Source organism: Pseudopodoces humilis, chromosome 13 (assembly GCF_049639895.1).
Source record: "Pseudopodoces humilis isolate 2021_Gansu_Grassland_sample_001 chromosome 13, ASM4963989v1, whole genome shotgun sequence".
NCBI classification, from domain to species: Eukaryota; Metazoa; Chordata; class Aves; order Passeriformes; family Paridae; genus Pseudopodoces; species Pseudopodoces humilis.
In genome coordinates, this window is record NC_142212.1 from 12308129 (window position 1) to 12333048 (window position 24920).

Here is a 24920-nt window from a genome sequence, read left to right on the forward strand (position 1 = left end):
ACAAAAATGGTTTGAAATTTCGGCTACTCTGCATTATTATCTCTTTCAGTTGGTCCTGTAGGTATAATGACATGTTTGGCAGAGCCTTGTCCTAGTGCAATATAGTATGTAATTTTTCACAACTGTTCTCATACTTTAAAAAAAAAATCACTCTGTAAATTTTAGACTTGTTTTCATATCACCAGTTGACATTAATTTGGTTAAAATGTAGCAAGATAGAGGAACATGTGGGGGATGGAACTAAATACTATTTTTTCATAGACTGTACTATGGTGAAGCTGGCGGTTAATTTCCCAGGTTAATTTCTGTGAAAACATGATTTCTCCATATCAAAAAACCTCCAAAAATATAGATACTCACTTGCAATTTGGAATTGAGGTGGAGGGAGTGGCTCATCCTTCCTTGTACTCCTTTTTCTCAGTGTTTTGCTCTGTATATTGCACTGCAAAGAACAGAGTAGCAGCAGTTTTTTCCCCCTGCTTTTTAGAGAAGATGCTTGTAAATGAATCTGAATGGAGATTGTTATGTCTTGATACCAGTTGAAAGGAAATCTGTGTCCATGCTTGAGTACTTGCTAGGAAAGATTATTTAGTAAGTCACAGACTTTTTACATGAGAGTGTGAGAACAGCCATGCTGTGCCTGCTCAGAGAACAGACAGGATTTGAGCCTCTGCCACTGTAATGACAAAATGAAAAGTGATTCTGTTTTTCCTGTAGGAAAATAGAAGAAACATATTTAAACTGATTTATTTGCTGTTCTCATGTAATTACTACTTTTACTTATTTCCTCTCTCTTTTTCTTCCAAGTTTGTGCTGAAGCATTCAATCCAGATGAAGAGGAGGAAGATACAGAACAAAGGGTAAGAGTGAGGAAATCACTCCATGCATGGTTCTCTCTACAGATTGACAGGCAGATGTACATTGCCTTTTCTTACCACTTGTGCATTTTGTGCTGAGTGTGGTGTGGTGACACTGGCAAAGTGATATTGCTTCAAAATTTAGAGCCACTTTGTCTCATGGACTTTTTTAGTCACTACAGCTTTAATAATACAATTTTACGTCAAAGGACTCGAGAGCTGTGCTTAAGATCTGACATCTTTAAAACTTTGGCTGTTTTCCTTTCTTAAATCTCTTAAAGGCTTGTTGAGGCAATTCCTAGATCATTGGTGCTGTTGAGAAGAATTAGTTGAGCTTTACCACAGCTGTTTCTTCATGGGTGCTTAAAATTCCTCACATGCTTTTTACTGTCTTTCTTGTCAGAGTGGTTCTGCTTGGGTTGAAGTGCTTGGTTGAAATATTTTAAGTCTGCGGCCACCTGTTTTTTCTCTTGTTTCTGTTCTTGAAAGTTGGGAATTTCTAGGAATTGAAAATCCAGATACTGTAATTGTATTTCTTTAGAGGTGGGTTTGTGCAAGCAAATCTTGTAGCCTGGTTGTTGAAAATCAGTGTTTCCTCCCTGGGCTTCTGGTGTTCCTTTTCAGTTCCATTGCAAAGATGCTTACACTTCTGCAATGAAAATCTAAGTCTAATATGATTTCTCTTTAAAAAGAAGAGATACTTTGTAAATACACTTCATAAATAATTTTATATGCTGTAAAAAAACCCCCACTATAAGTGTGTCTGGTTACCCAAATATTTGTGAACTTGGACATATTTATTGCATCAACGTCTTAATTTTCTTGACTGATGATTCAATATTCTGTTTTCTCTTAAAACAAGGATCTGAGACCTGTTTAACTTTGGAAAATAAGTTTTTAGAAATGCCTACTGATATAACTGGTTTTTGGAATCCTTGTTATTCCAGAAATAGGAAATGTTAATGTGGTGCATGTCAGGTAATTAATTTTTTATATATATTTTCATAATTAGCCCCTAACAAGCACATGTATAAACATTTCCATGATACAGTGATTACTGGTTCCTTTAACCTGATGTTTATAAGTGGGAGGTAGTAACAAAATATCTCAAACAATAAAGCTTTTATTTAAGTAATTTTGTTATTGAATAACTTCTTATTGGATGGGCTGAGACTCCTATGTATCATATAGGATATAAACTGCCTGTGAGCCAACAGTAATTATACTGGGACTAATATAGCCAGAGGTTAGGAAGAAAACCGTTCACTTCTTCCTCTGTTTCGTATGTTCAAGCTTTGTCTGTGGCTATGGCTGTGTTAGAAGGGAAGGGAATGGAATGGAAAAGGCATCCTCCTCTTTCTTGTCTTTCTTCACTGTTATTTTTCATATGTTAATTGTCAGCATAATGTTTTTCTTATGTGTCTTTCATTCTGTCTTGCATTGTATGTTTATATATGAATACTGTTTATGCAAACAACAAAAAAGGACTGTGTATTTTTGACACTTAAATTGTGTTCTGCTTTTTCATGCTGAAGTGAAGGTTTAGTCTGGAATCATATTTCTTTGTTGTCATGACTGTTCCGTTCTACTTTGTTTTAAAGGTAGTTCATCCAAAAACTGATGAACAGCGATGCAGACTGCAGGAAGCATGTAAAGATATCTTGCTCTTCAAAAACCTAGATCAGGTAATATCATTTTAAGGAAATCTTAAATGAAATTAATTTTTGTTATGTACAGTTAATATGATCTAAAAGTCCAGATACAGTTTTTAAAGACAAGAAAATAGAATTCTGTTTAAAAGATAAGGAATATTTTCAGTGTAGTGGTGCCAAGAGATACTGCAATTATAATTCCCAAATTCAGGAGTGCAGTAAATATTTCAAGTGTATCAGCAGCATGAAGACTGGCTTGCGTGTTCATATAGTGTATTTTTAGAAACTCAGCTGTGATCTACATCTTCAACTTTGAACATCAGGTCATTGAAAATGCAGCAAAAGTATATTGTTAATGGGCTTGGGAATAGCAAAGATGGTAAAGCAGGTCAGCAACAAGGCAAAGCATTTATATGGTGTCATCTTTCTTGGTTTTGACAGTTTCCCTGGCTGTGCTGCCTGCAAAAAAAGGAAGTTTAGTCACGGGTCAAGAGGGAAATCCAGCTGGAGCCTGCTGTGCAGACCAGCATTATCCCATTTTCTGTGTGGGCTCCACATCTGTACCTGTCCTGTCTCACTGGGGCTAGAACTGCAGCTTCTCTAAGACAACAGACTATCGAGGGAAATAAGTCTGTGGAGAGTCTTGTTCAGTATAGTCCTGATCATGACTGGGGCTCTTAGATGATGACAGTACAGATAATTTACTGATAGATCATGGTGCCATTTTTAGACATACATACAACGAAATACATGTACTGTTTATATGAATTGATGTGTGTCCATTGTAGTGGAGCTGTGTCAGATTATACCAAACGTTTGTGTGTGCTTTGGCACTGAACTGGTATGTGAAAATTGAGCCATTTGGACCTAAATTTGAGACAATGGCTCTTGTGTGCTAAAAGTCTGGCTCTCTGTATTACTGTACTTATTATTAATCTGGAAAGGAGTGAGCTGCTAGTGGAAATCAACATATATTACTTGTATTTTTGTACAGTAAAACGTACAAAAGTGTGATGCATATTCCAGTTTACTGTCCAGGCCAAATGAAACTAACATGCTCTTGTCCAGCAGTAATGCTAAGGTGTGTTTCTGATAGTTGGTTTCCCCCCACCCCATTTGATTTCTAGGAGCAGCTGTCTCAGGTCCTTGATGCCATGTTTGAGAGGAAGGTGAAACCTCAGGAACATGTGATTGACCAAGGTGATGATGGAGATAACTTCTATGTCATTGAGCGGTAAGCAGCTGTGCCTGTGAAATGCAGAGGATGCTTCTTTTCAGTTTTTGTAGAAATGTTAGGGAATGTTTACTGTGGGAAAGTTTCTGAAGGAAAATTATTTGCTCAGTTTAGTTTTTCTGTCTGTCAGCATAAGCACAGCTTAAAACCAGCCATATTACATGTTGTCTGTAGACCAGGTTATATTTTGTTCTGGGGGACAAGGAGGGGGAAAAGCAGCAAAAGTAGCTCTGTGTTAGGGAGAATGGGTAGGAGATTATTTTCAGGAAGGAGAATATCAGAAATAAAAATCCGTGGTAGTGGCTACCATGGAAAAATCTGGACTTTATTCTGTTAGTTTTGCTGATTGACTTCAGAGAGAGTTGGGGTTGCTCTGCCTGTGTTGATTTTGATTTGTATTTGCAGAGTTTAAGGTGCCATTTTGGAATTTCTTCCATCAAGCAAATGCACATCATAATTTTGGGTATCATGTATATGTGTAACAGGCATATAATACATACATGTGTGCATGGACATTTTTAGTATTTTTTACCCTTTTGGAAAAAAATGTGACTAATGTTACTTTGAATAACCATATCCAAAGAGTAATTAAGAACATGGATTTATTTCCTTCTGCAAAGCTGTAATATTAAACAGAATACTACCTGAGTGATTGATAAACGTCTGTTGGAATATGATCTTAGCAAACTGCTTTTTTGGTGCACTGTTAGCTTGTTTATCACTGAAATAATGGCACTATTAATATTATATGAAATGCTTTCGAAGCAGTTCTTCAAGACATGTTGTTGCCTTTTGAATTGCAAAAGAATTTCTAGGTTAGAAATTGCTCGTTTGAAATAATTCTTGTTCCTTTTAAGGACATTCCCCTTTCTGGTTAGTGAAACTGCAGAACATAAGGCTGTATCAAATATATTCTGACAATATGGCTGTTCCCCTGTCCTCTGCTGTACCAACCTATTAGCCTAAACCAGTGCCCCATTTCTACACTCTGTTATCTTCCTCAACTGCTCTCCCTCAATCCAATCCCAGGTCTTGGGCTAGGCTGGCTGAGATCCTTCTCTTGCCACATTCACCAGAGAGATCAGGCTGTTACAGGTAAGGGTAAGGTGCTTCAGATCAGAACTTGTGGAAGCCAGAGCCACTGGCTCTGCAAAGATGAGATCTGTGCAGAGCAGTGGTTCTTAATTTTGAGGAAACTTAGACTCATTTTGGGAGCCTCTCAAAAATGTTAGATACCATCAGCCTATCTTGATTTGTTTCTGTGCAAGGCTCTTATCCTGTTGGTTATTAAAAACTCTGTGCTATGAGTTTTAACCTAAAATGAATAAGTGAAATGGATCCTTACCTTAGATATTCAGGTAAATGCTTTTATAGTCTCTGTTCTACCAATGTAGTGTTACCCCCCACAGCAGGTTTTTTCTGTCAAGAGATAGTTGTGTTGGAGGTTTTCAGGTGTTTAGATTTTTGTTTTGTTTTATTCCCAAGTTAAAAGTATGTGTAAGGTATGCACATTGAAGGAAATTAAACTTGGTGTTGTCTAGTGACACCGTGGCAGCCTTTGCTCTGAACAGTAACTTGGCTGCAACTCTTTTGTTGGCTGTTTGGTTATTAGGAATAACTTCTGCAGTTAGGAGTTGTCAGTCCTTTTTTCCCCCTTACCAGCCTTCCTCCACCTCCCACCCACTTACTTTTTCATGCAAAAGAATAGCACAATACTGGTCTTTATGGAAAACCACAATATTTCCACTTCCTTGCAAGTGTAAGTTTGGAGAACTCTGGCTCTTTCATGAGTGGGCATGCCTTGTTACTCCCAAGTAACTAATGCCTAAATATTCCTGAGGATTAGTTTCTTTCTGTCTGCATGAACAGTGACTTTGTGTTCTGGCATAGGCCTTTTTTTCCTAAAGTCTTCTGCTTGCAGTACTTCCTCACCGATGGCTCGTGTCTGAGCATCACCATGCCCAGAGGGGCAGTGGGCAGGGGAGGTGCAGCGTGAGGATGCAGCAGGTGTTCGGTGCCCTCTGCGTGGAGGGGAGAGCTCAGAGGGATGTGTTGTGTGGCTGAACATGGGACACTCATCGCTGCTGAGGAGGCACCTGCTGGGTCACTGCTGATTGAGAAGTCATCACTCAGGAGGGGCAGCACTGGCCTCTGCTGCCTCTTGGCACAGACAGATCCACAATCGTGCTGAGCTGCCCTCTACTGCTTTTTTGCTTTTTTTTTTTTTTTTGCCTGAGGGTTTTATATTTTTTCATGTCAGTACTTTTCACTTGAGTCCTTGGGCTCGTAACGATTACCATCTCAACAATTACACTTTGGTCTGTTTTTATTCTTCTTATCTTGCAGGGCTTTAGCTCATGGACTCTCTCACAGCTCAGCAACAGTTTTCTCAATAAAGCTGAGCCAAGGTCACCCAGTGTTGTATCACCAGTTTAGTCCTTGGGCCAAAGACAGCTGAATGCTTGACTGAAGGTTACGTGGCTATAGTTATTTGGAAATAAATGACACTAGTAAGTGAGTTTCAGGCTGAAAGATGGGAAGAAGTTGTTGTTGCTTTTGTTTAAGGTGTTCCCATCTGGCTCTTCCAGATTGAAAAAAACAGCTCTGAAGACTGTTCCCTCTGGTGCCTCTCAGAGAATCATTAATTAGATATCAGACATTAAAAGAATTAGTGACACTTCCCATCAACACTAGCCCTTTTCTAGTTTACTTTTAGTATGCTTCTGGTTTCTTACTCTCCTAGGTATGAGTAAGCAGTAGAGTATAAGGTGTCTGGTAGGATTGTTACGCAGTCTCACGTGCCTTCCTTCCTCACCTAGTGCCATTTCTCGTCACTCATTTTCTTTTTTCTTTATGTGTCTAGTGGTGTTGTGGGATATAATACCATTTCATCTGACAAAGATATAAACTCGTCTGGAAAATTATACATGTATTCAGCTGCTTAAAGCCAGGAGGTTGTTCCCTACCTGCTTTTCTCCTGCACATGATATATTTTGTGAAGTGTCTTGGGCCAGCAGGTAGTCCCTGAACAATCTCTGTTGCCATAGCTAAGAATTAATCAAGCCCGTTCCAATTGTATTTTTAAATTATTCTTTTAAGCCCCAAGCATGACAATCCTGAAGGTGTTACAGTTGTTTGACTTTAAAAGGGCTACCTTTCTCTGCACAGCTTTTTTTTTTTATAGGCAGTTCCTGTGGTGCAGATTTGTGTCTTGACTTCTGACTTGCTGTATTTGTACCTGCACTTCATCAATGTTTTGATTCTTTGTAAATTCTGGAATACTGTTCTCTTAACTTGATTATAAGCGTTGCCTCATGGCTAACAGGGTACAGGAGGCCTTTTGAATTTAAACAAGTTACAGCTGGGTATGAACAAAGTGCAAGGAGATTTCTGGTGGCTGGACATATGCTCTTGATCTATTCAGAGATCTTGGCTAGGTGTCAGTGGGTTTAGAGCATCTTGGGGTTATGATATGAAGCTGGAGTTGAAACAAGCCCATAGTAGCAGGTGAGCAGCTGGATTGAGTGTGTCCCAAAGGTCCTGCAGCAATGCTGGCACTGAGAAAATGGGTAGAGATGGATCTGAGTCACTCTAAAGAGGCCTCACTGGGTAACACACATGCTGTGAAATGTCACTGTTAAAAATGATGAAACTACTTGTCACCCTGGCCAGAACAGCAATGTCAAAATATTGTGCAGAGGAAACCAAATAGATCCTGCCCATATCTATCAGAAGTAAAATGCTTTAGTAAAAGACAATTATTGTGAAAATAGTGTAGATAGAAGTCTAAAAAAAAGTGAAAAAAGTTGAGAATCAAGCAGTTGGAAAGCTCAAGAAGTTCCATCTCACACAGCAATAAAAGGACTATTTGTATAACAGCAAAAAGCTGTTTTCAAGATTTGTACTGGGATGTTGTCTAATAAAAAGTGTTTATTCCGTTGTTTTCCAGAGGATTGTATGATATTGTTGTAGCAAAAGACAACCAGTCTCGCTGTGTGGGCCGCTACGATAATCACGGCAGTTTTGGGGAGCTGGCATTGATGTACAACACTCCTAGAGCTGCCACCATTGTTGCCACAACAGAAGGAGCCCTTTGGGGACTGGTAAGGAAAGGAAGTTGCTCTCATATGCATAATATTTTAAGCAGTACCTCACTGTGTCCAGAGCATCTCTTGATATGGCTCCTCTGCTCATAGGTATTTTATCAGGATCTGTCATCTCATCTCCTGGCATGATAGATCCATTGTGCAAATCTTTTTGGCTGACTTTCTGGAACAACTTGTCTGTAAAAACTGTATCAAGTAGTTCAATCTGTCCCTTTATAGCTTTGCTTTTACTGTAATTGGGGCTTTTGTTAGGGGGGAAGAAAAGTCGTCCTGGTTTTGTTTTCATCCTGCAGAGGACAGTGGAGGCATTAAAGCACTTATTTTTTTGGGAGGTGGAAATAATATCTAAGTGATGTTCTTCATTTTCAACTCACCTTCCTACCATTTTGTCTCATAAGGGAATGGGAATGTGTTAAATATTTTCTTGAGGATATTAGTAATTTGAAGAGGTCAGAAAATTGCCCAAAGCTTTGTTTTCCTTCACAATAAACGGTCATTCTGTTACCTTGGAAGATGTTCTCAGGTCATCATGACCTATGAGATACCAATCTAAATGATGGTGTTGCTTTGTCTCTAGACCAGCAGTGCTGAATGTGAAGCTGTAGCCATTACTTTCCTTTTTTAGTTCTTGTCTCTGCACTATTTGGATGGGGTTATTTCCCAGTGCTCTCTTACTCATCTGTGAGGGTTGGCATAATAAGTGGACTGTGTGGTCAAGGGAGCCTTTGAAGCCACAAGTGTTGTGTGCTGCCTCTGTGCCCTGGGCTCCTCAGCAACTATTGCTGGCGGCTGGTTCTGTGTTGTGACCTTGATTGTAGGACTGATAAGCTGCTGCACATGGCTGTTTATGCAATTTCAGCGCTTGCTGGGAGATCTGATTTCCCTTTTATTTGTGAGGTGAAAGAAAAGAGTTTAGTAAATTACCAGGGAATAATGTCAGAATCTCATTTCTGGAGGAAGACAGAACAAAGCAGCTAGCTACAAACTGAGCTCATTCATAAAAGGAAGAAAATGAGAAGATGGTTCTTTGTTCCAGTTTGCCTTCGAAAAGAACTGCACGAATTGGGTTAATTTTGGATTTAGGTTCTCTGTGATTATATTCAATTAATTAGCAAGGTGTAGATGAACAGGGACCTCTTGCTAATCATCTGTCATTGAACATTTTATTAACTAAGGCTGCATTTTCCTCTCAAACTTAAGTTATTTCTTGTAGTTACTCTGTTTGTTGCCATGTTTTGTTGTGCTATTTTGTCCCTGATGTAATTTAAACATATTGTTATTAGTATGCAGAAGTCATTGCTTAAGCTCTTTGGTTATCTGCCATTTGGGAAGTGTGGATTACTCCTGCTGCATTGCAGGCTTAGGCCAACAGAAATCTGGAAGGCTTAGGCACAAAGCAGTTATCACAGTGGTTCCCTTCTGGAGGAGGGAAATGTCCTCAGCTTTTGCTGCTAAATCTGTCTGGGGGAAACCTCATGATCACACAAGCTGCCTTCACAGCTCAGCTTTTTTTTTGTTCAAATATTGCTACTTTGCCTCCCTCAATGATACTCTCAAGCAGGTAAATTCTGAGTTTTTATACTTTTACATTCCCCCCACAGTTTCTGTTCTTTCTGCTTCTCCGAACACAAACATTTCACTTTTAGCACTGAACAATTCCTTTAAAAACAGAAAAATCCCTTATGCTTTATCTCTTTTTTTGCCTTTGGGTAACAGTAACACCATTCTGCCTTTCATCTTCCTTATCCTTCAACTTTAATGTTCCATTGGTATCACCTCTGTTAGTCCTTGTTACAGGTATTTGCAGCCTGCATCCCTTAAAAACATCCTCTTGAAAATACCTCTTCACCTCAGAATGCTGCTTCTTAGGTACCAGCTGATGGTTTTGGGGACCGGAAGCGTGTCTCTCAGGATGTTTCTGCTTCTTCACCATTTTCCTGACCAAATTTCTGCTTGCTGTCCTCTGACTTTCTGACTTTTACACTTGCCGGCCCCCGGTGCTGCAGGCCGAGCTGCAGCGGCTCCGCTCGGCGTGTGCCGCCCGCCGGCAGCGCCGGGTCCGCAGCGCCTCCCCGTGGCCTGCCCTGGCAGCGCCGGGAGGGGATTTTGCCCGCATGAAAGATGTATTGGCAAACAGGCAAACAAAACCTCAAAACTCAACCCGTAAAAGCAGCGTAAGATAGAATAAAAATTGAATCCCTAAATGGGTGTCGGAGAAGAGGTCTTCGAAGGGAGGTCTTACAGCTCCCTATTTTTTAATTTGTTATCGCCAGAAATACTCTAATGCGAGCTGTTGAGTCACCGTTGTGGTGGATATGGTATCACTTTAGCAGCTGCTTTTTCAGCCCTGGCGTTTGCTGTAAACACTCGTTCACGTTTGTCAGTTCTTGAAACAGGGAGCATTTCAGTGAAGAGGAATAATGTATTTCTCTGTGCTGTTTCTTGCAGGATCGAGTGACGTTCAGAAGAATTATACTGAAAAACAACGCAAAGAAGAGGAAGACATATGAATTATTTATTGAGTCTGTGCCCCTTCTTAAATCCTTGGAGGTAAAACCTCTCAGAGACATATACATCAAATTCTTGCATTAGTAGTAGCTCCAGTCAGTGTTCCTGCTAAATCAGAAATCTGTTGTTTTTGTTTAGAACAAAATATTAAGTTCAGCTTTCGTATCACATATACTACACAAATTAATTTGCATTACTGAAATACTTTTGGGTTTTTTTTTTCCCCCAGATCTTTTATTCACAGTAGCGATTTGCTGATTTTTATCTCAGTCTGATTTTTTTAAAGGTTCTTTATGCAAAAAACCCCACAAAACAAAAAACCACCAACATGTATTTCTGGGAACAGGTATCAAAATGCAGTTTGGTAGTCAGAGTTGTGTTTTCCTGTGAGGGTGTGATATAGAAGTAAGGACACAGTTACTGGGATATTTGGCCTTTATCAGCCAGGAATGCTTTTAAATTTGAGACAAAGGTGAGGGCTATGGTAGTCTTGCTTTAAACATAACTTAATATTCAGGAGTTAAAGTACTGAAGGGAAGCACTCTACCTGGGAACACAATGACATTGTCCTGTTGGGGGGTGTGGTGCCTGAATTTAGGAACAGTGTGGAAATTGTCAATTCTGTTGATTCACCCTGTATTGTCAGAGGGCTTTTGGAACTGACCAACCTGCTTTTGCATTAGTCTGTCTTTGCCTTGAGCCATAATTTAACTTTTCTTGTAATAAAAAAATATGTTCCAGCATTAATCTTTAATATTTGAGCTCTTAATCCCTTTGGGAGAAAATTACAATATTGCAAAGTATCATTAGGTGTGAACAACCTCTTCTATGTATTATTTTGGCTATATGTTGTAGCTGTGAAGGGGTAAATTACACAACACCTTCTCTCTCAGTGCCTGGCTTAAACTGGTTCCATCAATGTGACTTTTTTTGAGCACAGAAATGACTCAAATATTTAAAGATACAGAAAAATAACTCATTAGCACTGGATGGCTTTTTGCATGACACATTGCAGTTGAATCACGCATGGACCAGAATTTGATTTCTCAAACATAGGCAAGATGAAGGTGCATTTGGGGAATGAATGGATTGATTACAACTGAATCATCTGCTGAATTTTAACTGTTAGGATTTTCTTCCTTTCTTGGTATGATTTTTTGCACTGCTCTGAAGCAATGAAATAGTTTTGTGGAGTTCTAAATGGGTGATGGGAAACATGGGATAACTCATTTCTCCCTTCCTGTTTATGAAGACTCAGGCATGTTTCCTGGCATGCCAGGTGCTGCCTCCTCCCACTGCAGGGCCTGCTCAAGGTTCACAGCTCTTGTCCTTGTCATGTCACCTTCCTCTTCACTCTAGGAATGAGTTCTTAGACACAATTCCTTCCACACACATGTTTAAGTATATAGTGGTTAAAATATTTCTTAAATGTTTTGCTGGTATTTCTCATTAAGGTTTGCTCTTAGGAAGTTTTTAATATTTTTTTGGAGTGTTTTCTTCAAATTTCAACTGAATCTTAAAGAAAGTGATTTTTTCCCTGTCTAAACCAGCCAAAATCAGGTATTTGCTCTAAACCAACGAGATATTTTTTAACTTGAGTGGTGAGACAAACACAGGGATAGGACACTAGACAATTTTATTTCCCTGTTGATTACGGTAGTCTTAAGACCTGTGTTGCAGTACTACAACAATGTCATTTTGGGGCTATATTTATAAATTGTGTGTTTGTGTGTCTAGTAAATGTCTGTTCATTTCAGGAGGGGTCATAATGATGCAGGAGAGTTCATAGAGATGAGCTAGAATTCATTATTATTTTTAATTTTCCTCTTTGTTCTAGGCATCAGAGCGAATGAAGATAGTGGATGTTATAGGAGAGAAGGTATATCAAGATGGAGAGCGTATAATTTCTCAGGTACTTGAAATCTAAACTTCTCTTTATCATTCTCCTTTCTCTGCTTTTTTTTTCTGTTTGGAATTGATTTGCAAAATTCTGTTACTTGGGCCAACTTGGCATTTATTCTTTTAATATTTCTAATTTACTTAACCACTTCTTGAATGTTTGGGGAATGAACAGTATGTGTTTTGCTGTAAATTCATTTTATTACTTCAGCTTCTTGGTATTTCTTCTCTCATCTATGTTTTATAAGTAGTCTTTGCAAGGATTCAAGATGAGTGTGCCTTTAGAAGCTGAAATTAAATGTCTATGCAGTTTTCCATGAAATCCCCCTTCTAGAGTTTGCCTAGGCCCCTGTGATCAAATTAAACAAGGAGTCACTAGCTGTAAGAAACTGTCAGGGTTAATTGAAATCATTGTTTTTTCTTGTGCTTTCCTGAGGTATTTTGGTGGTCTGGCTTCAGTTGGCATCCTTTAGTGGTTGGTGAATGCTGCAGTAGATCAAGGCCAAGGTGGTGGAACATGAAGTTGGATGAACTCAAGCTATAGCTGTTTGATTTTTTTTTTTTTTTTTGACTGTGCCAGAACTTTTTGGAACAGTTACAGATGGAACACTGGAATTCTGCATCAAATTTGTGATTGCTGTGTTGTAAAAGTGCTCTAGTTCAAGTAGAAGTTAATGTAAGAAAGGCTTACCCAAAACTGCAGATTTTTGGTTACAACGTTGTTCTTGTATAGACAGAATACAACTCCTTAATAGTGTCCTGAATAATTGATCTAAATTATCTTGAATGTCAGATAACTGAATATAGGAAATAAGTTTGCTGATAACTGTCAAATTATTTCACTCCAAAAATACCCTCAGCTTTTTAAGTTGAAATTCTTTTTGCTTAAGACCCTGAGAAAACTGAACTTAGAGCAAAATCAGAACTTATAAATCGGTCTCAAAACTGGGAATTCATACCATTAGTGATCTAATTACACAGTTAGATTTATTCTTTTTTGATAACTGAATTAAGGACAGAGATGTAATTATCCTTAAAAGGAGGATTAATAGTTTGGATAGGTCTGGGTGATGGTGGTACACTGCTACGGACGATGAAATTCTGTGCTTGGAAAAGATAACTCTTACATTACAGCAGTTATATGAATACCAGGGACCTATTTTTCCCTTGTGAGTAATTTTAAATTTTAATTACCTTTCTGGAATTTGACCCTTCATTTAAAGGCAGTAAGCTTGAAAGCACTTGAAAATTGTTAGTAGTGTTATAAGGGTGTCTCCCACTCAGTTTGTTTCCATTCTTCTTAGAAATAAAGTACTCTTTCAGCAGTTACTCTTTCAGAAGTTAGCATAGAGCATTAGTTCATGCTGTGTTGGTTGGCAATGGTGAATGAAAAGTTTGCTCTGGATGGCTTATGACCATCCCCAGGAAGCTTAGCTAAAGGCCTAATTCCTTCTCTAACTCCATGTTTAAATCTTACATCATCTTATCCCAGCCCATGTTTCATACTCAAGTTATAACCATTTCTCTCCATCCTTCCCACCACATTAATCTCCTTGACCACTTAATCTGATACTTCTCTCTCTCCTCACTTTGTTTCAGGTTTTTCTGCTGAGCTGTTCCCCTTCCCTTATCAGTTCCTTTTCCAGCCTTTGTCTCCCTGAAGCCTTTAGTCCCTTTGCTTTTGGTTTGTAGCAGAAGGCATGTTGCAGATATCCACTCTGACTTCCAGCCCTATGCCAGGCCCATGGGCAAATACAGAGAGGAAGCATCCTTTCTATCACAGATAAAACTTCAAAATTATGAAGTGCTGGTGAAGCTCTCCAGAGCATATGTAAGCTGGGATCACTTGAAGATTTTAAACATGATGAGGTTGAGAGAGATGTGAAAAATGTTGTACACTCTCTCACAGGATGACAGAATAGTTGAGGTTGGAAGGGACCCCTGGAAGTCACCTTGTCCAACCCCTCTGCTCAAGTGGGGTCATGGAGAGTTTAATGGCACCTTTTTCCTGCTGGAAGAAACACAGTCACTAAATCCCTGTTTTATTAAAATTTACTTCTGAAAATTCTAGGTTCTGCTTAATTTCACTAACTATTGCTTACTTCCATTAGGATCAGAAGATTTGCATTTAAGTGATTTTGCTGTATATCATTAATCTCTTTTGTGTTTTCCTTTCCTCCTGCCCTCTTAGTGAATGATGTGCACCAATACTTCCTTCCCTGTGGCTTCTCTGGTGTATTACCCAACGAGTCATTTTTAATGTTAAGAATCTGAGAGTTTGTCAATTCTAGCAAATTTCTGAAGAAGGCCTAGCTCAAAGTGAATGCATATTAATACTATTTATGCATACTTTCACAGTCAAGTAAAAAAAAAAAAGAAATTATTTTACCTTTTCTTCTTCACAGGGTGACAAAGCAGACTGTTTTTACATTGTAGAATCTGGAGAAGTAAAAATCTTGATTAAAAGCAAGGTGAGTTCAAATTGAGTGAATAGGCTTTGTATTAATCAATCACTGATTTGATTGATTAATACAAGAGATGTGAAAAAAACCCACCCTGAGTTATTTTAATATATTATTTTATGATATTGATCATCATTATTCTTGTGATGTAGGTCGTAAACCCCCTTACCTCTTTTGAAGCAGCCAGAAGTCCTGTTACTAAAATGCAAAGGTCTTTTACTCCTGTTTGCTGCTCTGCAGACTAACTTGATATGTGACTGAGACAGTCCGCAGCTCAGCTCCAACCCATCCCTTCCCTCCCTGATGCACTTTCCCTGGCCTTAAGGGTGGAGATGAAACTTTTCTTCCCTGCTTATAGAAGACTGCACATTGCAAAATGTGTGGTCTGTTATCTTTAGTGACATACTAGATTGGCAATTGAACAGATATCTGTACAGCCTGAAGCAGCCAGGGGAGCAGCGTGTGGTGCATGATAAAGCCTGTGTTAGGCCACATAACAGCAGTTCCCAAAGCTGTAGCAGTAGATACCTGCCCATGTCAAAACTTGTGGGCTGGCACACGTTTTTGTTACCAAAGTTCCAACTGAACGTGGTGTCAGGGTGTTCTACCATGACTTGGGAGTTGCTAGTTTAAAGGCGTGAAATCAAAGAGCTGTTGCACAGAGTATCTGGGATTAACTGTAGCCTTGTACAGGACAGAGCTGTGTGCAAATAATGAAACTGCACTGTTTGACAGACTATGACGAGTAAAGAAGCAAATCAAGAAGTGGAGATTGCCCGGTGTCACAGAGGGCAGTATTTTGGAGAGCTTGCACTTGTTACCAACAAACCCAGAGCAGCCTCTGCCTATGCTGTTGGGGAGGTCAAATGTTTAGGTAAGCAGATGGTCTGTGTTTCTAGTCATCCTTTTCTGTTCTTTGCTTGTCTCATGGACCCTACTTGAATGAGCAGCCATTCAAAACCCAGCAAACTTTTGGTAACTGGCAGTCAGATTCCAGAAGCCAGGAGCATGGGCTGGAGTGGAACAGGAAGCTGGGGAAGCACTCCTGCTGACTCATAGCAGATTTTCTGTTTTCTGTGTGTGTGGCTTGTACTTGTTTGTCACACATAGCCTTCAGGTCAACTTTTAGTACTACTGTGGGGTGTATTTGGCTTCTGTATCTATCCTTGAGATGAGGTTTGTATTTCATTAATCTTGTTTCCTCAAATAACAGTACAGAGAGAAATCAGAAACATGATTTCTGTGATTTCTTTTGAAGCCTCAGCCCTAAGTGGGTTGAACTGAAGGTCTGGGTCCTGAGTTCAAAAACCAGATTGGTATTTGGTGTACTTTTTGACAAATGGTCTTGTTTTCCCCTCTGTTCCATTACAGTCATGGATGTGCAAGCATTTGAGAGGTTGCTTGGACCCTGCATGGACATTATGAAGAGGAATATAACACATTACGAGGAGCAACTGGTGGCAATGTTTGGCTCTAGCATGGACCTGATGGATCCAGGGAATTAGGCACAGGGTACCTCAATGCCTTCTTAGTTCAAGACACAGAAAAGCCTCCTATCAGCAACACAACTCACAAGGACAACGGACACTATGGAACAGTTACTGCTGCTGTTTTCTTGGGCATTTTAGAAACCATAAACAAGTCTCAGCACAGATGGATTGCTCACTCCTCCCTGCCTCCACTTTGCTGCTGATACTTCATTATTAGACCTAGATTAAAGATGATTCTAACCCTATGTTCACTTACTTGGTTCAGAATGGCGTCTGTCCAACAGTTCAAGTGCCTGATACGAAACCCAAAGTGTACAAGACATAGAAGCCTCCTTCCTTCTGGGTGTTACTGTTGGGATAAATTGTCCCATCAGATTTTGTAGTGGGAGGTTGCCTGTTCTGCAGAGGCAGCCTGTGGAATACAAGCCTTTATGGGCTGATTACCTTCATCTGATGCTTTCCTTAAACAATGTCAAATTTGCTTTTAATTGTAGCATCTGGGTTTGAAGCTAAAGTATCAATGGATCCAATGAATAAGATGGCACTGAAGTTTTGGTCCACCTGCTGAAAGCAGCAGGTAATAAATGTAGAGAGCTCTTTAAACCAAGTAAACCGAGCTGGGGACATGGGAGAGTCTGCTTAGCAACCAGATGCAGAAAACATATTTTAAGTGTTTTCTGAGCAGCAAAGAAAATTGGTTTACTCTATGCTGTCCAACAAAGTGCAGTGGTTCAGATCAAATGGCCTGAAAGTGTCATAATTGTCATCTCCCCAAATATGCTCCTTTTTCCTGACACTGAGTACATTTTATGGTGGTGAGATCACAATATATGACCTTCTCTTGCTTACAGAGATCCTTTATACTGCTACATTTCCCAGGCTGCAGTTGTTGACTGGGTCAGTTTTAAAGCTTTTTAAGGAGGTGAATGTTTTGTAATTTAAATGAAGACTACTTCTGTACTTGTTTACAGGAGCTTCCCCTAGTCCTAACATTTCACAGTATTTTAACTTCATTAGACACTTGAATGCTTCCAAATACCACATTGATTTGCTAAACTTTTCAAAAGTTGGCAACATTTGACTTAGTAAAGCAAATGTCTTTGCTAACTACGCAGTTGGTGTGTTTGAGGAGTCTTTTTGGTTTAGGTGATAACTAAGCTAATGATGTTTATCTAAAATACCTGTTAAATTTGCAGCATTTATTAGGTAGAATCTGTTTCTATAGCTTTAAGGACCTTAATTGGCATATGGCTGAGATTTTATCAGGGTATTATCTAAATAAGAATCAGACCATAAGAAGGACATTTTTATTGTGTACAAACAGAATATATATATTAAGACATTGAATTTGGAAGTAATAAATCTAGTGACCCTTTGAATTTGCATTCTTCCACAGCTTATGCAAAACATACTGGTGTTTTATGGGGTTATAAAATTTTAATTGTGAATACTAGTGTAACAGAACTTGTTATTTTTATTCATGGCCATGTAAGCAAGAATGGAAGGATGCTAATCTTGAATTCCTGCTTTTAGTTATCACAGTGGACATTTCTCTAAGGCATGAGATGCTTAGCAGCAACTCTTAAGTTGATTTCTGGACAGTTTTTCCCCATAGTGGATGAGCTCCTCCCATTTCCTGCAATATGAGTAAGATGGAAAGTTGATAAATTTGAATGGCTGTTGTCCAGTTACTGTAATTGCAGTCATATTTTTATATAATGCAAATTATTTGTATGGACACCACTGAACTTGGTGTTTCCATATTATTAAAGTCCTGGTCGTGATGTCTAGTGGCTGTTCTAACTGCATGTATTTTAGAACAGTGCATTTCACTTGCTTTCCTGGGCTGTTTCTTTGTCATAAATTACAGACAAAGAAGCAGCAGGTACTTTTCACTCATGCTTCCAAGGTTTAACACCAAAGACAAAAATAATAGTTTTCATCACAGAATTTAAGAAACCAAACAAAATCCAAACCAAAACAACAACAAAAACAAAACAAAACAAAAAAAAAAAAAGAAAAAAAATTTAAAAAAGCCCACTCCTTGCAGTGATAGCAAGTGTATCCTTGCAGTGATAGCAGATATAACTTTAAAATACTTTGGGCTCCATGACAAAGAGAGTTTCTGAAGCCAGCTTGTGACTGTCCTGTGAGCCAAACATGAACTGGTCTCTGAGCCAGCCTGAGTTTCTGTGCTGCCTAAACTGTCATATGAGCTAAAGAGAAACTTGCTGTGAATAATCACCAGCTGGCCTTTGTTGCTCCCAGGCAGAATATCCTCTCATTTATCTAGAGGAGCCTGGCAGGTTGGACTGCCTTACAGATGGATTCTGGTTCTTAATGCCTTTGGTTCTGTGCAGGACAGGACTGCAACCTCAACACAGGCAAACACAGGCAGTTGTTCCAAAGCTTAACTGAAACCCAGGCAAGGCTGATGTCAGACTCTTGAGATATTTCTGCCTGGAAGGCAGGACTCGATGGCTTCTAAAAATCAAATGAAAATATGAGCATATAAAATCAAAAGATTGGGATCCCATATGAACAAAATCAAGCTTTTGAAGTTTTACTGTTCTCTGGGCTCCCTGGAGCAATGGCATACTGGGCAATGCCATCCTGCATCCAGGGTCTGTGCAGCATCATTCTGTGGTGTAGAGGCAGCTGACTTTGAGCTGAAACAGAATGAGCTGCTCAGAAGGCTCATCCATTTAAGAACTATAATGTGCAATGTGCCTGATTAGTTTGGTCTAGTTTAACCAACCTGTTTGTACAGTTTTGGAGCATGAAGGTAATGAAAGAAGCTTTAGTAAGATGCTCAATATTGCCAGGAATCTGGTTAGAACACCAGCAGAGAGCAAAACTGGGCCATGTGCAAGTGCTGATACCGAGTTCAGGGAGCGACTGCAGCACCTGTTTGTGAGCATCTGCCCCATCCCTACATCTCAGCTCGTTCCTTTGCACTCTGTTTATTGCACTTGTTGCAGAGGGTAATCCCAGGTGTTTTGTTATTGCTCAGTGTTCAGTTAAACTGCTACTGAGTCTCTGAAATCAGCACTAAAGAGAGATTTACTTTTAATAAAACAACTCAGCAGCAAAGTGGGCACAGAGGATCCTGTTTTCGAGGCTTAGAGGAAGACAAATCTCCTGTTTGTGATTCCCTGCTTGTGATTGTTGTGAAGTCAGTGAGAGGAGCTTTCAGTGGTTAAATATCCTGGCACTTGGTATTTCTGTCTAATGTCACAGCACAGGTTTGAAAATGTAAAAAAAAAAAAGAGCAGAAGTGCTCTCTTCTTAGAAACAGAAGTGCAAAACTTAAAAACTTTAAAATAAAACTTTAAAAACAAAGTGCAATTTTGCACAGAGGGCAAAAGAACCCCGAAACCCCTTTGAATGTCACTTCCATTCTTTCTTTTCCATTGGCTGAAAGCAGACTCTTGTTCTTGTATTTGTAAACCAGTCTTGCCAAAATACAAACACGTTGGGTTTTTTCACTTCAGGTAATTTTTGTTGTTAGAGTTGTTGCTGATCATTTAAACTTTTTTCAAACCATAAATTTTATTTCAAGAGGCCTTCCCTGTGGATTTCCTCCTGGCGCTCTGCAGCACTACACTGCTATTTCAAGAGGCAAGAGAAAGTCACCTCACAGGAGACACTCAACGCAGCTTAGCTGGCTGGAGCTAATAATGCGCTACTAATTTTCCTCTGTGGGGCAGGAGGGGAATTAAATTCTGCATAAAGTTGCTACCTCAAGGCTCCAAGTGCTTTTAAAGGTCTTTCACTTGGGAGAATTTAATAAGACAGTTCTTAAAATTGGTCTGTTCTTTTGAGTTAAATGTTTTTGTTTTTTTAAAAAAAATTGATTCATTGAGGGACCCTTATTTTAATTCATTTTACTACTTCATTCTCAAAGGATGAACAGCTGCAAAGTTTGGTTCTTGCACTGTAGTGTTGAACATGAAAGAAAAATATCTGCCATATATACATATGGTTTTAACAAGTTAAACCACTCTGGGGTTCAGCTTCACTTTTGGTTAATAAAAAACTGACCTGTTGTGTCCAGCCTTCCTGTACAGTCCTGTGTGTGCTCGTTATTGACTCGCTGCAGCTGACACAACCCCCAGCCTTACAGCAGCTCCCTGGATACACTTGGAATGTCCAAGTGAGTTCCTCTTACCAGATCTTCATGGAGACCAGCACTTGCCCTACTGCAGTAACAAAAAGAGATCCTATACAGCACCTGACTTCCAAGTTTTGCTGCTTGGTGATGAAATTTTACTAATATCTTAAAAATAATACTAACTTCTGTAGGTATTGTTAGTCCAAATAAAACTGGCTGCTCTGATAAGTCTGCCAAATTATTGTGGAACTGATTTATTGAGCACGGCAATAACTGGTTCTCAGTTCCCAGGGTAAACACTATTTCTGAAGATATCTTGTTAGCCTACTGAATTTTATGTGGCAAACTGCTTTTCTTTAACCTAGCTAACAATCTGAAAATTACTTTGGTACATGTGAAATGATACTTGATTTTGCTGAAGTTTTATTTCTGAACGTTCAGCAGTTTATGTACCATTTCTAAGCCCAGGAGTGGAGTTCAGGTGGATTGTGGTGGTAAGAAGCATGAGAAAGCTCTGCTGGAATAATACAGGACCTTTGCACAGACTGAGCTGTGTGAAGGTGCAGGCAAAAGGTGTCTCTTGCCTGGAGTCAAGCACAGTATGTACATTGGGCTACTGCAGTGTTACCGTGCTGGGGTCGATGCTAATTCCTGGATAAACCTGGTAAAAGAAGGAAGTTTCTGTGAAGTTCTTTTGCGGATGTTTAATTATTTCAGCGGAGCAAAACCATACTTCCATCCTTTCAGCTGTTTCTGTGGTAAGGATACATTTCATGCCAATCTTTAGAGCAGGTACAAGATGCTAAAGTTGTGTTATTTTATCATCTCAATTAGCTGTTGGCTGGTAAGGTGCAAAGACAAGCCTCGGCCTCGTTCTGCGCACTTCTCAAATTTGTTTCAGCTGTGTGTCCTTGCAAAACCGAGGCTGGGGCAGCAGAATCTCCTCAGTGTTGGTAACCTGGTACCAGGCGGCACCTTCAGCAGGAGCTGCACCGGGACTAACACATTTGCTTGGAATACAAGCGGAGGAGCATCTCTGCGTGCCCGTCTCCAACAGCACGTTTGTGGTGCAGCGCTCCGCGTTTGCCTCAGCGAAGCTAAAAGCTTGCGTGCAGCATTTGGGAACACTCTGTGCCCGCCGCTTCCCAGAGATTCGTCTCAGACTCCAACACTGCTCTCGCTCTTCTCCCTGGGCAGGGCCCTCGGGCCGGGTCTGTGCTGGTGGCGCGCAGGAGGCGCCGCGCGGTTGCCATGGCGACAACGACCCCGCTCGGCCGCCGTAGAAGGGGCGGGTGGGCGGCGCGCGTGGCCCGGCGGGGCGGGGAATGGCGGCGGCCGCGTTCGAGCGGCGCGTGCTGCGGCGCGCGGCCGAGCATCACTATCTGCGCGTGTGCCTGTGAGCGACACCCCCGGGACCCCCGAACCCCCTAACCCGAACCCCCTAACCCGAACACCCTAACCCGAATCCCCTAACCCTAACCTGAGCCTCCAACAGAGCTCTCCTGACCCCCTGCGCTCTCCTTCCCGCAGGGAGCTGGCCGACGGCGGGGCCCGGCCCAACGCCGCGCAGTTCAAACAGCTCGTGGTGACAGCGCTGAGGGAGCTGCACGGAGAGGTGGGACCAGCATCGGGACCGGGATTGGGGTCTGGCCTCGGCTGGCGGCTCCGGGTTGGGCCGGGAGAACCTTGCGGGAGCGGGTTGTTGTCCCCTGGAACAGCCGCTCTGGCTGCAGAGCGGTGGCCGAGAGGGGCAGAAGGAGCAGGCCAGGCAGGGTAAATGTTCTGGGTTTGACTCTCCGGTTGCCGGTTACCCGCTCGCCAGCCCCCGTTCTGACCTGCCCCTAGCGAAGCTGTGCGGTTCAGTTCAGTGTCCGTAGCCAAGTGGCTTCAGCCATCCCTAGCAGTGCTCAGGTTGGGCCGGGCTTGGAGCAGCCTGGTCTAGTGGAAGGCATCGCTGAGCATGGCAGCGGGGCTGGAACTGGGTGAACACTCTTAAGTTCATCCAGCTCAAACCATTCTTTGATACTTGTTTTTATAATATGTGGTATTGATGCTTTTGCTGTAGAGAGGTTTTAAAAAGAGAACTATGGGAAGGGAACTTTGTGGATGGGAAAGTCCATAGTACTGTTTTCACTCTGTTTACTCTGTTGCTGGCTGACTTTAAGCAGGTCACATCACCTCTTGGTCCATGTTTCTCTAGCTGTAATGTGGAAAAAAAAAAAAAGTGGCTTCTAAAGAACTCTGAGAAGAAGGGTGCTGTTTAAAGTCCAGCGTTGTAATTGAAACACTTCTCTAAGATTTGAGCGTAACTATAATACCTTTAATGATGGGGGTGAAATCAGTTGCTTCTAAACCATGATAAGAATATAGGGTGATACTAAATAACATTTTTTTTCATAGGTTGGAGCAGCTTTGCCTGTTGATGTCTTAACATACGAAGAAAAAACTCTGTCTGCCATATTAAGAGTAATTAGCAGGTAAGATGCAGTCAGGACATGCTTCCATGCCATGAAAGTATTTTTCGTAAGAAAATAGAACTCTTAAACTAAAAATGGCCTTTGAAGAATTAAGCCTAACTTGCAGATATTTGCATACAGCGTGCAGAAAATAATTACTGAGTCTTGATAACTTTGTGCATCAATACATTATTCCCGCTTTAAACCAGAGTGATTTTAATGGTTTTAAGATCGGAAGTAAGCATAACTGAAGTAGTGACTTTAAATGTCTTTCTGTAATGAAGATGAGAATGGTTACTCTAAATCGTGGCAACTGCACGTGATTTAGGCGAAGAACGAGCTTAAATGCACACAGAGAACAAGAACAGTGCTGGTAAAATGAACTTGAAGTTGCAGTACATCTCTCTGTGTCAAAGAGACTGCAGCCACTGAAATAATCCTTCAAGATATAGTTTTGTTACTAGAACTCTTTAGTGAAATTACCTGCTGTTAAACTCTTAAGGGTTCATTACTCTTTGCATAACATGCTTTCTGTTTGAGATGTCTATGCTGCAAGAAAACAGAAACCCCTAAATTTTATTAATATATTTTGTTTTCTTTTTATTTAGTGGCCTTGTCAAGCTGTGGAGTGCTCTAACCTTACTGGGCTTCTACCAGAACAGGAGGTGTGCCTTCCGGGTGCTGCAGGTAAAGCCCTGTGGGGCTGGGTGCCTTCCCCCAGGTGTCAGCTCTGGCTCTAAGCTTGGCATGCTGCCTAAGCCTTTTCATAGAAAGATGGCCTAGATGTAAAAATGCCTTGGTTTGGGAATTAAGTGCCTTTCAGTGCGGGTGTGTGGGCCCGTGTTTGAGCAGTTCTCATCTTAAAATGAGTCTTGTACAATGTGACAATAGTGGCTGTCTTATTACTTTATGGTTTCAGTCCAGTGACAAGTCTTGATGTCATTAATACATCTGCAAGAGAATAATTTCTGGCAAATATTGTTCATGACCCACATCTTGGTCCAGGTTTTATTTCCCCTGCCCTACTTTTTGCCTTTCTAATGATTACTGTCAACTGACTTTGTTTAACAATGAATATATGGACATATACTTCCAGACCTTATTTTTTTCCAGAGGGTGCTGTTTAATAAAGTGAGTTATGAGAATTTTTTGTTTCTGAAGCCATGGCTAGACAAAAGTCTGCTCAGGCATATCTCTAAATTTTTAATGTTTCATGTAAAAGGAAAATGGAAATATTTTCATCTTTAAGAGCATTCGATTATGGGGTTTTTTGAGGCTTTAGTTGTTCAGTTCTTGTCTGTTTTTTTTTTCCCCAAACTAGACATCTCCATTTCTACTTGCGTTATCTGGCAACAGTAGAGAATTAGTCTTGGACTGAATGCAGTTGTTGGTTCGGCTGCATGCCAGAGAAGTTCCTGGAAATGTTGCAGCCCTTCAGGCGTGGAATTTCTGGAGGGATTTTCCAACAAAGAGCCTTGACAAAGCCAACGTTTATCAACTCACTGCTTGGACATCCCGTATTTCAGAATTTACACATAAAAGTTGGAGACAAAGCTGAACTTAGCAAGGCTTTTACACAGAATGATGTAGTTACTTTTTCTTGTTTAACAGGTGACACAAATCCTTTGCATTTAAATGAAGAGTTTGCAAAGAAGTCTAGGTTTGGGAGAACTGTTGTCCATGGAGTTCTGATCAATGGACTTATTTCTGCAGTTCTGGGTACAAAAATGCCTGGTCAAGGATGTATATTTCTTTCCCAGGAGATTCGTTTTCCAGCTCCTTTGTATGTTGGTGAAGAAGTCACAGCTGCAGCGGAAGTGAAACGACTGAAGGGTTCTGTTGCACACATTTCTGTCTCATGTCAGGTCAGAGAAAGTGGAAAAACTGTAATGGAAGGGATGGTGAAAGTCATGGTGCCAGAGAGTTAAGGCTGCTCATCATGTGCAAATTCAGTATAAAGGCCAGAACCAATGTACACTTGATTTTGACTCTCTTTTTATGTGACATCACTTAAACCAGTAAATTCGCAACAAAAATCTTTCAAAATGTCTGAAAGTGCACAAATTTAACCTTACTAGAACTGCATTAAAAGTAGAACTTTTCCTTTTTTCATTGTGATGGGTTTCACTGCCAAGGTGAAAC

General features: G+C 40.4%; 3 protein-coding genes across 3 annotated transcripts in view; all 3 read left to right on the forward strand.

The window, feature by feature from the left end:
* The window catches only part of PRKAR2A (protein kinase cAMP-dependent type II regulatory subunit alpha), a 59797-nt gene extending 39520 nt beyond the window's left edge, over nt 1-20277 (forward strand). The window contains exons 3-11 of the mRNA XM_005522030.3: nt 808-860; nt 2459-2542; nt 3637-3743; nt 7693-7846; nt 10298-10399; nt 12195-12269; nt 14662-14727; nt 15454-15592; nt 16090-20277. Coding sequence (XP_005522087.1) covers nt 808-860; nt 2459-2542; nt 3637-3743; nt 7693-7846; nt 10298-10399; nt 12195-12269; nt 14662-14727; nt 15454-15592; nt 16090-16223 — 914 coding nt within the window. The 3' untranslated portion in view covers nt 16224-20277. The remainder of the gene's footprint in view (nt 1-807; nt 861-2458; nt 2543-3636; nt 3744-7692; nt 7847-10297; nt 10400-12194; nt 12270-14661; nt 14728-15453; nt 15593-16089) is intronic.
* A 1350-nt stretch (nt 20278-21627) lies between these two features.
* On the forward strand, nt 21628-24237 carry RPP14 (ribonuclease P/MRP subunit p14). Its single transcript, XM_005522029.2, has 5 exons — nt 21628-21718; nt 21853-21937; nt 22723-22799; nt 23387-23465; nt 24100-24237. Exons 1-5 carry the CDS (start codon nt 21648-21650, stop codon nt 24154-24156), a joined length of 369 nt encoding a protein of 122 aa, XP_005522086.2. The 5' UTR covers nt 21628-21647; the 3' UTR covers nt 24157-24237.
* Nucleotides 24179-24753, forward strand: HTD2 (hydroxyacyl-thioester dehydratase type 2). The gene has a single exon (XM_088061845.1). The coding sequence runs from the start codon at nt 24179-24181 to the stop codon at nt 24704-24706; it is 528 nt and encodes a 175-aa protein (XP_087917971.1). The 3' UTR covers nt 24707-24753.
* The last annotated feature ends 167 nt before the right edge of the window (nt 24754-24920 follow it).

Bases quoted from the DNA above. Each gene is read 5' to 3' on its own strand.
- RPP14 (XM_005522029.2), top strand. From the start codon at position 21,648: ATGGCGGCGGCCGCGTTCGAGCGGCGCGTGCTGCGGCGCGCGGCCGAG. The intron at 22,800-23,386 runs GTAAGATGCAGT...CTTTTTATTTAG, and splicing joins ATATTAAGAGTAATTAGCAG to TGGCCTTGTCAAGCTGTGGA. The intron at 23,466-24,099 runs GTAAAGCCCTGT...TCCCCAAACTAG, and splicing joins GTGCCTTCCGGGTGCTGCAG to ACATCTCCATTTCTACTTGC.
- HTD2 (XM_088061845.1), top strand. From the start codon at position 24,179: ATGCCAGAGAAGTTCCTGGAAATGTTGCAGCCCTTCAGGCGTGGAATT.